We start from the raw sequence: 16,066 nt of genomic DNA on the forward strand, positions 1-16,066 counted from the left end.
TATGTTTAGCCACACATCTCAGTCGAACCGACCTATCTCTGATCCCTAATCGATTTTTAACTGTGCCGTAATAGCCTCTGAAGATAAGCACAGTCGAGAAGCCGATTCTTAGTCAAATTCTCAAGTCTATTGCATTAGAATCCCTTAATTGTTTCCCCAGATAGTCTAGTTATCTCGAGAGTGATCAGCTCTGAAAACAGCCCTATCGGTGCGTCGATGAAATGCCCGATTTATTCAATGGAAAACAAGATTGAAAATCCGGGATGTCACAATGTCCCCAACTCTCACTTACTTAGGTTTGTCATGTATTTTACATGAGTTAATTGAGTGAAAAATTTATGAATCTAGTGGGCAAGTTAGGGCACAGAAGGAAAATTAAGAGCTCAACTCAAAAGGAAAGTAGTGGGGATCTCACTTTTGTTTACTAACATAATATGCTTTCTTTTGTGGGGACTGAATAGAAAAATAGGGCGTGGAGGAGAAAATAAGGGCTCAGCTCGGAGGTAAACAATGGTGGAACCTCACTTTGTTTAATTCGTTAGAGTGCTTTTGTGGGGGACCAAATGAGATTGAATTGAAAAATGGGTGGTGGGAACCTCATTTTTTATATTCAATTCGACTTTATTTGTTTCTGTAAGGGAATCGAATTGAATAAATTGGTTGCCTTTGTTTCTTTGACCAAAATGAGAAGGACAAGTTGTTGATTCTCCTATGTGGTCCCAAAAACTAATGACTTTTTTTTCTCCTTGGGTGCAGCATCGACATGGACGAGAATCAAGTAGGCATCATTGTTTGCTATGGTGGAAAGTTTGTTATTGGCATCGAGGACTGGTAATATGTCGGTGGAAATGAATGTACTATCTATGTCATTGTTCAGAAGTCGTCATATATTGATTTTGTGAAAGATTTGGTGTATTTTTTACTATGCAAAGTGCAAAAACCGCATTATTATGTTCTTGGGTAGAAAAATTGAAGGATGGTTTGAGATTTTTTAATGACGATAATAGTATTAAAGATATCATTTACCATTACTTTCATGGCGACGAAGCTAGGGCATATGTTGAGTATTATAGTGATGGTGAGGATGGTGAGGATGGTGAGGATGAGGATGAGCAGACCACCATTGAAAGAGGAAAAGTAAGGGATCCTACTTAAGTGAGTAACCAGGTCGGGGATGAGTTTAGGTTAGATGGAGGGCAAAATGAGAGGCAAGTGAGGGAGGAGAGGGAGAGAAGTCATATTGATATAAATGAATAAACAGGGAGATGTCTTGAATGGGAAGTTGCTTTATCCAGTAAATTGGAAGATGAATATTAACTTTAGTAAGTTTCCTAAGTGACGAAGATGATGATGAACTCGCACAATCAAGAGAAAAGCAAAGTGAATCTCTCAGAAAAATTTTGCAACTTTAGGAGAAAGGCTTGAGTTAATAAGTAGGGATGGAGCTCTAGCTGAAGGTAATACAAGCAAAGATGAAGAAAGTTGCGGCGATAACACTGCTAGTTCGGAGAATGAGCCTGACAATGATGATGAAGAACTTGCGCGTAAAAGAAAAAGTAATTATTCTTGCTATGATCTAACTGTTGATAAACCTATTTTGTCTGTAGGCATGAAATTTGACAATGCCAAACAATTAAAATAAGTTGTTATCAAGAACTCCATTGCTGAACAAAGGAGCGTTGAATTCATCAGAAATATGAAGGAATTGTGAGAGTTAAGTGCTCACAACCCAATTGTCCATAGAAACTCTATGGCGCGCTGAGTTGAAAGAGATCATTCTAGATTAGGTCATTTCAGGATGAACATACTTGTCCAATTATATTTGACAATAGAATGGTAATAAATATGTGGTTATCAAAACATTTTTTCAATACCCGATCAAGAGTCCTCAATTTCAACTGTTAGTGATGGAGTAATTAGCAATTGAAAAAGAAAAAAAAAAGGGAAGGATACTTGCATAGGTAATATCCTTCCCCCTCTGGCATATACTCCAAATTAATCTTATTTATAATATGTAGCTCAAAGCGTCAACACAAAGCCAGCTCTTTCTTTTAACTCATAACAATTACTTTGTCTCATGCTCTTATTTCATCTATAAATAGAAAGATATGCAAGGCATCTCTCTTACAAACTTAGTATTAAGCTAAGATAATCGAAAAGCATGGCTAAGATCACCAGTCACAAGTCCACCATCTTCTTCAACTTGGTTTCGATACTCTTGTTCGTCCTCATGGTCACCTGAGTCAAGAGCCTAATTGTTGGAAGTAATGGGTTTCTAATCTCCATCAAATATATATTTTCTTCCTGCACACTTCAAAATCTTGTTCTACAACTTCATCGTACATTGAGGATCCGCTTTCTATTTCAAAACCTCGGCCAACCACAAGTCACATCCCTAGTACCAGTACTTTCGACCAGTTTTGGAATAAAATCTGTTTTAATGCTGCAATAGTAGCCGGAAGTTTTTCTTTCCTACAAAAGTATAAGCAGCTTGACAATACCCATGTTTCTCATAATATTAAAGTAGTTTTCAACGCACGCGTTAAGCACGATTCTTTTCATTGCTGATGTAAATTACGCAAATAGTGTTTCAGTAGTCATCAATCAAATCATTTCGTTGGGACTCAAGTCTTTCTCTGGTTTATGCATGGTACTTTACAGGGAATCTTTCCTTTTGTGCCACGAACTGGCGCAAGTGAACAGTGAAGACACTTGCTACGCAATAGCACAGCAGTACGAATCGACTCTCGACATAAACTGCGATGATCTCTCCATTGGTCAGTATCTTTGCGTCTCCGGGCAGTGGTTCTAAGCCACAAACATGTCTAGTTTACAGTTCTATGAATGAAGGAGTGGATAAGTGCAACGCGCTCATCACCCAGTTGCTGGTGATGCAAGCGCAGGGGTCTGGTCATCATGTTTTGTTTCAGCGTCATCAAGCAATGCAGTTTGAGCATTGTAACTAAAGGGTGTCAATATTTAATACGATGGGCAATAATTAATATGTAACTACTCCGCATGTTTTTTTTTTTTCTATTAAAATTCGTTATTACAAATAGGGAAAAAATACCATCTGAAACAAAGATAATATCTAATTCAATTTATGTATTAAACAATGCCAATTCCTAATTTAAATTATAATATTTTCTTTGAATATTATAGAATTACTTAAACATGCAATATGACCTTATTAATCTGCGTGATGTGCAATGCAATCTTTTTGTATTTTTAGGACAAGGAAAGCAATCAGATATTCACATCACTCAATTCACAAAGGTATCGTCCAATTGATTCAAATATGAATACATTATCTAATCACTTGAATTTTTGTGAATAAAATTGATAGATTGATTTTAAGCCTTAAAAATCAAAATATCAATTTTAACGATACTTGCGCAATCAACAATTCCATTTAAATCCTTATAGATAGAATTAAATATTATGTGCGGTTGCAAGTTACAAAGTATATCCTAAATGATAATAAGCCCAACACTGAAAGGGATATAATTAGATATCAATTTATTCAAAATATGCAATTATCAAAGCATCAGATTTTGAGATAAGATTATTTTTAATGTTTTTTATAATTATGCATTCTTGTTCTGAACATCATGTGGATGAGCTCGTTGACTATCTTTTGGCTTAGAAAGCGACACATTTTCTTGATTTATCGCAATTGAAAAGGACCAAAGGAACACATTATTCGCCAGAAAGAAACTTTGAAGTACAGACATTCAAATCTCTCAAATTTTCCAACAGGCATGGCCACGAAACTTGAGGTTGTCTCCACAGACACCATCAAGCCGTCCTCTCCAACTCCACCTCACCTTAGGAACCTCAATTTTTTGCCTCCTTGACCAGTTGTCTCCTCCGTTTTATGTTCCGATCGTCCTGTTCTGCCTCGGTGACGGGAAACTTGAAAACTTCCATCGCCCAGGCGCTTTCCCTCCTCTACCCTCTAGGTGGAAGGGTGAAAGGAAATGCCGACGTTAATTTCTTTGATGAGGATGCGCTCTATTTGGAGGTGAAAGCTCGCTTTGAGCTGTTAAGAAGTCATTGGCTTCATTTTTCTCATATTCTTCGAAGAAGAGATACGTCAGATAGCATGCGATACAACACGTCATTCGGACCAATTCTACCAATCAACATCTCTATGATACTTTTCCTCTCTATGGACATCTTTATTTGTTGGCAATTTTTCCTCTAATAACACACTTTTTATGCTTTCTTCGTACCATTATATCTAGGTAATCTATCCTCACAACAAGATAGAATACAAATTTAGAAAAATTCCAGAACAAATATCACAATATTGCACTGCTTGTGGTATGTATCTAGAAGCACTCATTATGTAATCTGCACGATTACTACTGCTTTTATTATTTTGTTACACAAAATTTATATAGTTTGAATAAGCAGTAAACATAAAATAAACCACTCAAAAAATCTTACAAATTAAGACGTGCTCATAGAGATTTTCGAGATCCAAAACTGTGTTGGACGAAGACAGCATGCGCCCTTGGCCACGGTTGGACCATACGTGTATCGGAAGGACATGCGCACGGCATTGGCAGCCAAGTTAGCTGCCGGCGTGACGTCCTGCCACATGTCAGACTTCATTGGTCAACGTTACATGGACGTGGCAATCTTGGCCCGGATATGCCGCATCGTCGTCTACCTTGGCCTTCGCATTGACTTCTCGCGTTTTAAGTGAAAAGATGCACAAATTCAATAGCGTCCACAAATAGGATGAATGTCAGATAAGGGGAAAGAAAAAACTAGCCAGATTCTTAGTTAGACGACTCAATAACATGTTTGAGGTGCTTAATATTAAAAAATTAGGATGTTGCTAACACTACATCGGACATGCCTCATTCATTGTGCACGAGTGAGGATTGAAACTTTCCAATTAGACACAGGTATCCGATTTTCTCGGGTACAAGTGCATTATACAAAAGGAAAAAGCTAAAATTATTTTTTCACATTAATTGAAATGTGAAAAAAGAAACCTAAAATTATTAATTACCAAAATTCAGATGATCACAAATATGAAATAACATTCATTTGATTATCCTTGCATTACAAACTATTCCTATGCAATGACAAACGTTTTTTTTTTTTTTTTTAACTAAAATTTATAACAAATTGTCAATTGTGTTAATTTCGAGTTGATCACATCTTGTAGTGTCATGTTCAATTTAGGATTGGTTTCTCAATAAATTTACATCACATTTGAGTTACGTTTAATTGTTGTAGCTAGTATAAAACAGATTCTATTCATTTTATTTTTGACATCACATTATAATTTACTTTCTCTTTTCTATTTAGTATCAAAATCCAAATCAAGAGAGAACTAAGTTTCTTTTTCAAGAAAGGAGGTTAACTTGGATTTTAGTGTCCAAATAAAATAGTTTCTTTTTTTTTTTGTGTATCTTAACGAACAAAAATTCTTTGAAAAAATTGCAATTCCAATCTGTCTGTGTTATTTGTGTATTGGATGCAAATTTGTAGTAGATGATACTAAGTGAATTTCACGTGAAAAACAAGTGGAATTTTTGAATTTTCCCAAAATAAGGAAAGAAATTCATAAATGAGACAGCACACCTTGTGAGGATTATTGGGTACTCAAGCAGTTTCGACATTTTATTTCTGGCTTAATAATAAATTCCCTATAGGACTATCAATTGGAGTCCCCGTTAAGAAGCTAGGTCTAGAATGAACCATCCAACAATATTAATCTTTAATTAAGATATGCAAAAGCCAAACAATGACTATAAAATTATTATATAACTATAATAAATGTCATATAATGGAAAATGTATTTTAAGGTCTTAAGATACACATATGGTGGTTGAAAGCGGTCCCGAAAAAGAACCCTAATTCATATAATATTTTACATAATTGAGATATTCAAAGTTCGACTAGGACTTCTGTGAATCCTTTCGACGCTTCCACACTAGAAAAATTATCCAAAAAATCCTAAATTTTTTAATTTTATCAATTGATTCCTAAATATTTTCATTTTTTTGTCAATTAAATTCAACCAGTCAATTTTGGCTAGAATGAGCTTACGTGGATGCCAATAGTTCTACGTGGCATGGCTGGCATTGACGAAACCAAAATTTATTAATTTGTTAGTTTGATTTCTTTTTTCTTTTCTTTTCTTCTGCTTGTTTTTTTCCTGTGACATCGCGAAAATTGGTCCCTATTTTGAAATTTATGAAATGGTTATTTCGTCAATGCGTTTATGGTTATTTTACTATGAACTGATCACTCACAAGTTAATTAATCTATTGAGTAAAGCCGTATAGGTTAAAGCGCGAAAGGCCGGAGAATTCGATTAGAGATAAATCGCTCGACCATAAGAATCAACAATAGTCAATACTATAATGTTATACGTCAATTAGTGAACTGATATAAATTGATTCGACGGAAGTACGTAGTCAGTTCGCGAATGATTCCGCACGATTACGATAGTCGCGTCGGACAATAAACCGATTTTATATTGATATTATATTTAGGGTATGTAATTGAATTCTAGCGATTACATGACAATCGAGGGTCGTTCATGATTCGAAGAGGTACAAACGTGGATCGAAAATTATCGATCACAGGTCAACCGCGCAAGAGCTCCTAAAAGCCACCCGATAGATTAGGTTGTACTAAAGTCACGTTCAATTGATTTTTAATCACAAAATTTTGATTTTGGGTATCAAAATTTGAAGATTTCAAGATTAAATTATTGGACGTTGCCCCATCGTCCATCGAATTATCGGCGAGTCCAAAATTTTCAGACGAAAAATTGGAGACCGGAAATAGGGAAAATTCGGATCCAATGCAAAATGGTGATTTTTGGATCAAAAAGCTTGTTTTTAAGGAAAAGAAAAACAAAAGAAAATAAGAGGAGACAAAGCACAAGGCTAGGAGGGTTTTGAGGGAAGTGGATGAGAGAAATCATGGATTTTTTGTTGGTAAAAATCTAATAAAAATCTCGAGTTCTCTCTCTCCCTCTCTCCCCCCGCGTGTCCACCACCCCCTCTCCCTCCATTTCCCATGCTCAGCCGAATCATCCCCTCCCTTTTCTTTTATTTTTTTTCTCTCTTCTCTCTCTCTCCATCTTCCCCTTCCCCTTCTGCCAATAAACCCACTCCCCTCTCCCCTTCTCTCTCTCTCCTCGAGAAAGAAGTGGGTTATTTCTTTGCAAAATAATTGTGCTCGATTTTATATATGACAATTCTGCCAAGATCTCTTCGTTAGTTGGAGGAGGAATTTGTTTGAATCGAATTTTTTGAGGAACAAACTAGATTATCGAGCAAGATTTGATAGGTAATAGTCTGGTCATAGATTCAAATCTTAATTGAGGAGATTTGATTCTTTTAGAATTAAAGTCATTTCGAATTAAAGAATTCAGAATGAAAGGGTCCGACTGTTAAGAGTAAGTAACCCAATGGGCTATCAAAAACATAGAGGAGGTACCATGGGTAGTTGGTCAGATCTAAGAACGAACCCCATCAGTAAAAAAGAACTACGCTGAAAAGAATACTTAATGTATTATTGTCTTTCACGCCACCTTCTGCCACCCCTTTCTTTTTTTCTTTTTCTTTTTTTATATGTTATCCTTTTCATTTTCTCTTTTTCTCTCTCCCTCTCTTCTTCTTCCCCCACCCTTCTGCAGACACCATCCCCTCCTCCCTTCTCCTTTCATCTCAATCTCTTCCCCTACCTCAACTTCTTCTTCTTCCTTTCCCTTTCGCTTGCTGCCCAACTCAGCCACCATCACACCACCGCCCACGCCTCCAACTCATCCCACGACCACCATCATCATCCCCAACTCACCACCACCGCCGCCGCACCTCACCTCCACCATCATCATCATTTCCACAAGCCACCACTGCTCACCGCCACCATCCTCAAACCGCCTGCTCGCCGCCATAAGCCACTGCCCTCATCCCTCACGCCATTTGCCTTGTTGTCACCGTCTGTCCGTGGCTCAACGCCGTGCCAATCGCCAAGTTGCCGCCACCACCACCAACCCAAGCCCCTTGGCCGTGGGTTTGACAAGCCATGGCCATCGCCGTCAAGTTCTCATTTGAGTCGCGAGTCTCGTGTTTTTTTCGTTGTCGCGCTACCGTCGCCATGAGCTCGCTGTTGCTAGAAACCCGTGAGTTCACTTCCTAATCATGGATTAAGGTGTTAATTACATTTATGGAGTGATTAGTTTAATATTAATAGCGGTTAGTATTAGTTAATTTTAGTTTATTCTTAATTGTGATTAAGGATGGTTAGATTAAATTTAATTGCTATTAGTTTTAGTAATTACAATTATATTAATTAATCATCGTTATATAAATTAATTGAGTTTAGTTTAATTAATCGTGATTTATTTATTTATTTGTTATTTATTTAATTAATCGTAATTATTTTAGTTAACATCGATTAATTTTAATTTATTATAGTTAGGTTAATTAACCAGGTTTAGTTTAATTAATTGTAATTAGCCTAATTAATCATTATTAGTGTAATTAATGACAAATTAGCTATTAAGTAGAATTTTATGCCTGTTTTTCTAGATGGGTTTGTGCATAATTCTAACTGTTTGCACGTGTGATGTTATGTTATTGATTACCCAATTATAGATTTTATTTATTATAAAAGGGGTTTATTGGCAAGAAAATAGAGAATTTTGAGGTGTTGGGTTTGGACGCCAAATTTTATGCGCTAAATAAAACAATGGGGTTTTAAAATAAAGGTGTGCAAAGTTTGACGGGTTGATTTCAAATACGTGATCACATACGAATATTTTATTGGGATTTTTTAATGTGAAAAATTACCAAAGTTAATTATTTGAAAACAAATGCCTTTATTCTTGACTAATTAATGGCCATAAGAATCGGCTTGATTGTTGATGTGCTTGAGTGGTCATTTAATCAAACCCGTCATCCAATGGGAGTTTGAGGGCGATGGCCAAATTTTATTGGATGCCCCGCAAGGGTTTGGATGCCGAGTCATTATTAAGGCCGGACCAATGCTCCTTATGAAATGCCATCCAGGCAAGAGTTCTAGACGATGTCGTGTACGATGGGGTGTGACGATGCCCAGTCATGCCCAAAGACCATTGACTCTTGTATTGGCCGTAGTCGAAGGAGTTGTAATAATTGGAACACGTGTGTTGGCAATGCACATGGAATTTTTAGAATGTGTTCTGTTTATTATTTATGCATGTTGCATTATTATTGCCACGTGAGATGTGTTAATATGCAAGGGTGTGCCAAGGCAAGGTAAGTTTGTATGTGGTGTGTGTTTAGGCTATTCTAGAGGCGAATTTGCGTCCTAATCGAGATTTAGGCTGTTAACTTGCTAAGATTTATATCTCACCCCGTTGTTGTTAAATATTTTTAGGTTTGTAGTATGGAGAACCGTCACGTGCGGTTTGGGGTCTCGATGGACCAACACACAGACGTGCTTGGTGTTTCTTTTGGTTGGCCTCATCATTAGTGAAGTTTAAGCTAACTTCGACCCTCTCTGACCCTTTTTGCTCTTTGGTCGTTAGGAAATTGTCTTTTGAGGTAGACTTATAAATATTAAACTTCTTGGGGTTAACAAATAGATAAATAAAGGTGCTTCTTTTGGAAATCATTTGTTGTGTTTTACTATCCCTGTTTTGTTGATTGACTGGGTGTTTCTATTTAAGTCACTTTTGCATGTATTTAATTGAAAGATAAAAAGAATGGGCTGGCGATGCATCCTAGGACATTGCATTTTTAATCGACCGTCAAGGGATGTTCGCGCACTCAAGGTTCGAGGTGTGACATTTCCTCTTCTTCCTCTACTGGTCAACCAACCTCCAGTGATTGGCCAAAGGCTACAACTAGTGAGGGCAAGGCCCTCACCCTCCCCTAAAGCAAACAAGGGGCAACCTCGCTGGCGGCAAGAGAGGCTTGCCCTTGTCCAAGGCCAGTGATGTTGTCCCTCACCAAATCCCGATGAGGATGACCTTGCTTGAGGTCGGCGAGATTGCCCCTCGCCAATTCTTGGCAGGGCCAACCATCGGCAGCCATTAGTGTTAGTCGATTGTTGAAGGTTTGGTGACTAACAAATTAAGAAAAGGGGAAAAAAGAAAAAAAGAAATTAAAATTTAGAAAATTAATAAATTTTATCCACGTCAAAGATCGGCGTCTATGTTAGCAAATTTTGATCATTATTTATCGAATGAACTCAATAGACAAAAAGTGAAAAAATTTAGAACTCAATTGGCAAAATTAAATATTAATAACTAAATTGACAAAAAAAAATTAGATCAATTATCTTGTGGACAATTTTCCCCTTTCGCCATCGTCGGTTGACCTCTTTTTGAGCAATTTCCCATTCCTCTAAAATGGAAATTATGGCCCACATTGTATGTCATCCAAGTTGATGACAATTGCCATTTTGCGCATTCTAGGGTTTGTTCGGTAATATTTCTGTTCCGAGAAACAATTTCTTTTAAGAAATAGTATTTTTCTTTTTATGTTTCCTGAAACAATTTCTGAGTAAAAACGTGTTTGATAACTATACAAAATTTCTATTCTCGGAATAAAAAAAAGAATAGGAATGCGTTTGATACGATCCACAAATTTTTTATAATTTAGTATTTATTTTAATTTTTAATAATTTTTTAAGAATCATTTTTTTCTTTTCTTTTTTTTTCCTTTTTTCTTTTCTTCACTCATCATTGTCCGCCACCGCCTAGCGGCCGCGAGCGGCGTAGCCCCGAGGGGGTGGGCAAGTGGCATGGAAGAAGATGAAAAAATAGATTTATTTCTAGAAATTGTTCTCAGAAACAAAATGCCATTTTTATTTTATATTTCTTATTATTTATGTTCCAAATCTATTTCTCGGTTACTTTTCAATTGCGGGAATAAAAATATTAATTGATGTTATGAAATATGTTTCTATGCTTGTTCTACTCCGGAGAGCAAAAGGAGAGATTAATAAACAAACATAAGCATTGCCAAATGGAGCCTTATCTCGGATGTGGATCCCCAAAATCCATGTTTTTTATTGTTTTCTTTCAATCATGCGTTCCATTTCTGAACATCATGTGGATAAACCCGTTGGCCTTCTTTTCGCTTAAGAAAGCAGCACATTTTTCATGATTTAAAACAATTAAAATGGACCAAAGAAACTTAAAAGTACAGACTTTCAAATCTCTCAATTTTCCAACAGACATGGCCACAAAGATTGAGGTTGTCTCCACAGAGACCATCAAGCCATCCTCGCCAACTCCACCTGACCTAAGGAACTTCAATTTCTGCCTCCTTGACCAGTTGGCTCCCCGTTTTATGTTCCGGTCGTCCCGTTCTACTTGGCTCCTGACCAAAAGACAGCGCCGGACTCAGCCTTGGTGTCGGGAAACTTGAAAACTTCGCTTGTGTGACATCCTGAAATTCGACCCCGTTTCGATAAAGTGAAATGGGCATTTCGTCGACGTGCCTATGGCTCTTTTTCTCTGAGCTGATCACTCATGAGTTAACTAACCTATTGGGTGAAGCCGTTAAGGGATGTATCAGGCTGTAAAATCCCTAAAAGCTACCTAATTGGTTGGATTGAGCTAAAATCACGTCTGATCGATTTTTAACCACGAAATTGAACTCGATTTCGGGAATCGAATTTTAAGCGCGTCATAATTCTTATTTCTAGGATCCTATCTCATCATCCGTCAAATTGTTGACGAGTCCGAAATTTCAGGAAAGAAATTATCGGAGGAAAAATCGAAGTCCAAAAGAAAATAGAAAGGGAAAGAGAAATGAAATAAAATAAGTGGAAAGGTAATATTTTATTTCCCTCTCTCCCTCTCTCTTCTTTTCTTTCTTTTCTTTCTTTTCTCTTTTCTCTCTCTCCTTTCCCCTTTCCCTTTCCCCTCGTGCGGATAGCCTCCCCACCGCCCACCTTCTCTCCCTCTTCTTTGACCGGTCAATGCATATCCTCTCCTCTCTCTTCTCTCTCTCCTCTCTCTTCTTTCTTCTCACACGCTCGACCGAACCAGCTTCTTCTTCCCCTTCTTTCTTCGCGAGCGAACCAGAACCAGAAGCTGCAGCTCCGTCGCCGCCCGTCCCGCCGCCGCACCGCCGCTCGCACGCCCGCGCCCGCGCTCGTGCGCGCGCCGCTCGCCGCCGTGCACCGCCAGCCCTTTCCTCCGCCCATACGTTCTTCCCCCGAGCGGACCCAGCTCTGTTCGCCTCTGCCCAGCCTCCGTCCGGCCACCTCCGGCCACCGCCCAGCCTCGCCGGACCTTCCCGCGTCCCCCTTGCTCTCCGCCGGCCTCCCCTCGCCGTTTTGGCCGCCGGATCTGCTCCGACCAGCCAAGGGCAGAGACCCACGAAATGGGTTTCCAGCACCTTTGAGCTCGCTTTTGGGCCGTTTCCCGGCTCCGAACCCGAGCCGTGCTTTGGGAACAATCGTTCCTCGCGTCGCCGCCGTCGGATTGATCCGATTTGCGCGCGATTTGGTGAGTAATCTCACTAATCCTGGATTAGTTGGCTAATTATGCTTAAGGTTGGTTTAGTTTTAATTAATTATGTTTAGGTTGTTAGATTTAAATAAATTAGCAATTATTAGTCAATTGTGATGTGATTTAGATAAATTGATTGTGCAATTAGCAAGTAGACGTGGTCTACTATTTATTGGAAGTGTCTCGGGAATTTTCCGATCCCTAATCGGGCTTCAATTTGGCGATTCGGGCCTAAGTGGGATTTTTGGCATTTAAATATTATTTTTCGGAATTAAATTAATTAATTATTTATTTTCCGAAAATTCAACTGAGATGGTTCGAACCGGAAAATTATGCTGATGATCGTGATGCAGTCCGTTTATTTAATTGAGCTTTATATTGTGCTAAATTGAATTTATTGTATTTATTTATTTAATTTTCGAAATTAATTATTTAATTATTTATTTTCCGGAAATTCAACCGGGATGGCCAAAGGACCGGAATTTCGTGCTGATTGCAATGGTGTGGTTAATTTCTGCAATTGAATGTTAAATTATGCAAATTGAGTATTGATTTGACTTTTGGTATTTAATTCCAAAATTGTGAATTTCCAATATTTATTCGAGAATCCCGTGTCGGGTTTTGACACCGAAAATGGTTTTTAGTACTGTATGAAATAGTGGGATTTCAAAAGGATGAATATCAATTTTTTTGGATCAAGTTGGCCATGTACCCACACACGAGTAATTTCATGTGAATTTCTAATACGAAGAAAAGGCCAGCTCACCATTTTAATTGAAGCATTTGAGTGCGATGCGGTGCCCCGGCCATATTTGAGTGATCGTGTGATAGTTATGAGAAATCGTCCCGGGCTGTTGAGCTGGACGTTATCCCTATGTGGGATACCCCTTGGACAACGGGAAGCCGGTGTGATTGATTCCCGAACCCTATGCTCCTTCGGGGAATGCCGTCGACGTAGTGACGAAGCCGTGCTCCAAGGGGGGAGACGATGCTCCTTCGGGAATGCCGTCGACATAATGACGAAGCCGCGCTCCATGGGGGGAGGCGATGCCTGGCAATGCCAGAAGACCGCCGAACTGAGAGTAGGCCGTGCTATATGCCGAGATCAAATCTAAGAATGCATGATTAATTGAGTGTGAGAATCGAGAGTATATTATATCAGCCTACGGGCGATATCTCAGTTTAGAGTGAGCAGTCCTGGACTATGGTCGGACTTATAAATAGTATTGAATGTGCCGACCAAGCATGGGTCGTGATATCATGTAATCGACTAGGTCGATTGATCATTGTTTTGATATGATGCTGTGAATTGATTGACTGGATGGAAATGACCGTGAGTGGTCTTGTTGACATGTAATTGACTAGGTTGATTTGATCGATGCTTCGATCTGTGAAGTGATTGCTTGAGCGCCTATTGTGAATTATACTGACTTGCAGGTGGGATCTGATGCTAAGGTACGTCTTCTGACCTATGCGTGTTTAGGCAGCCTTTAGTATAATGGTTTACTAATTGGGCTTAGTGGGGTAGAACTCGCTGAGACGTAGTCTCATCCCAGTTTGGGGAAAACATTTCAGGATACCGCTGAGGAGCTGAGGAGGAGGAGTCTGAGAAGGATTTTTTGGAAGAAGAAGATAATCCTGAGAGGGGCCTTGAGTACGGCCCAGATGGGCTGAGAGTTTATCTTCTTTTGAGATCTCCTTTTTAATGTGATTAAAGTTTAGAGTAAAAAGTTGTAGAGTGCCCTGGTTTGTGTTTTGTATAAAAGTTTGGTTATAAATTTCGATATGAAAAATATGGCCCTGCTTTTCTATCCCATCGTTTTTATTGTCTGGGATTTTAATCGCTTCCGCATGTGCTTAATAAATGAAAGGGTCGGCGATACATTGTCCTGGGATATCGCATTATAAAATCGACCAAGAGTGAAGGATGTGCGCGTGCTCGAGGATCGGGGCGTGACAGCTTGCGCAGGCGCTTTCCCTCTTCTACCCTCTAGGTGGAAGGGTGAAAGGAAATGCTGGCATTGATTGCAATGATGAGGGTGCACTCTGTCGAGCTGTCTAAAGTCCTTTCGAACCCAGACATGGATCAGCTGCAGCAATTCCTCCCATTCTCTCCATGCAGAGTCAGTACCAACATTGACGAACAAGTCATTGTAGGGGTCCAAGCCAACTTTTTGACTGTGGCGGCATGGGGATCGGCATCTGCATCTCTCACAAGATTGCTGATGGGGCGTCGGTTTCTGCTTTCCTCAACGCATGGTCTAAAATCGCCAACAGTGGAGTCGATGGTGAAGCGAGCCTCATCACTCCCTTCCTGAAAGCATCCGAGCTCTTCCAACCAAAGGACATAAACTACCAAATGCCATCCGGACTCATCAGCAGAGAGAAGCTTTCGATCAAGAGGTTTTGTTTCAACGGTGAGAGCTTGGCTCGCCTCAAGGCCGGGTTCGGTGGTGCCAATCCTACTCGTGTTGAGGCCGTGACCGCCCTCATATGGAAATCCGCCTTGGCAGCAGCAAGGAAGAGGCCAGAGTGGAAGGAGAAATATCCCCCATCGTCAGCAGTCATACATGCGGTGAACATCAGAAGCAGGACAAGGCCACAACCATTGCCTGAGACTACCTTGGGCAATCTGGTGCAGGCCGTTGTGGCACCACTCATGGAACCAAACAAGGGTGACGAATTGCAGGACTTTGCAGGCATTCTCAGAAATTCAATAAGGGCAATTGACAGCGAATATTTGAGCGCGCTTCAAGGCGAGAATGGATTGGCCAAGGCCTGGGAGAACCTCATGGCGACACGGAAGCTGGCAGCGTCGTCTGCCATCGAGCTCTACAGGTTCAGCAGCTGGGCGAGGTTCCCGTTCTACAAGGCTGATTTCAGCTGGGGAAGACCTGCTTGGGTATGCACCACCAGTGTTTCCATAAAAAATTCGGTCACTTTGATGGGAACTAGATGCGGGGATGGGATCGAAGCATGGATCACCTTGGCCGAGCACGACATGATCGAGTTCGAGCACAACGATGAGTTGCTACAATTCGTTTCGCCAAACCCCTGATCATGAGAAGGGCGACGCGATGATGATAGTGATCCTTTATGGTTTGTTGGTCCTTTTGCTTGATTTAAGTTTCATATGTTCGTTTGCTTTATTAGGTGCCATAAACTGGTTAAAGAGTTTGTACGTTATTATCTATGTGTGATTCAAACTGCAAACAAAAGTTTGAAGTTCAATCCTCGGACATTTTAGTTTGAAAAGCCTTGTTGAAATGGAAAAATACTATATATAATATTTTTTATGTTGTATTATCAACAAAGAAATCTTGTTAACAAATGTCTTAAAGGTACTTTTACCCATTTGTAGAATTTTTAAAATCAGTAAATAAAAAATTCAGACACCCTAAGAAAACTTCACTATGAAAGCTATATATACTTGTTATATCAAAGCGCATCAAACCTAGCTTGAAAAATAACCGAAGGTGCTGCAGTCATAATATTCATTATTAAAACAAGCAATGCTGCATGTATTAAGAAATTTTACTAAATGACGTGGCAATTTTGTATTGGATATTTCAAGAA

General features: G+C 39.2%; 1 protein-coding gene across 1 annotated transcript; it reads left to right on the forward strand.

The window, feature by feature from the left end:
- Positions 1-14,678: 14,678 nt before the first annotated feature.
- Positions 14,679-15,548, forward strand: LOC104439667 (stemmadenine O-acetyltransferase). The gene has a single exon (XM_010052693.2). It carries the CDS (start codon positions 14,679-14,681, stop codon positions 15,546-15,548), a length of 870 nt encoding a protein of 289 aa, XP_010050995.2.
- Positions 15,549-16,066: the final 518 nt, after the last annotated feature.

The sequence above is a fragment of the Eucalyptus grandis genome, chromosome 3 (genome assembly GCF_016545825.1).
Source record: "Eucalyptus grandis isolate ANBG69807.140 chromosome 3, ASM1654582v1, whole genome shotgun sequence".
In the NCBI taxonomy this organism is placed as follows: Eukaryota; Viridiplantae; Streptophyta; class Magnoliopsida; order Myrtales; family Myrtaceae; genus Eucalyptus; species Eucalyptus grandis.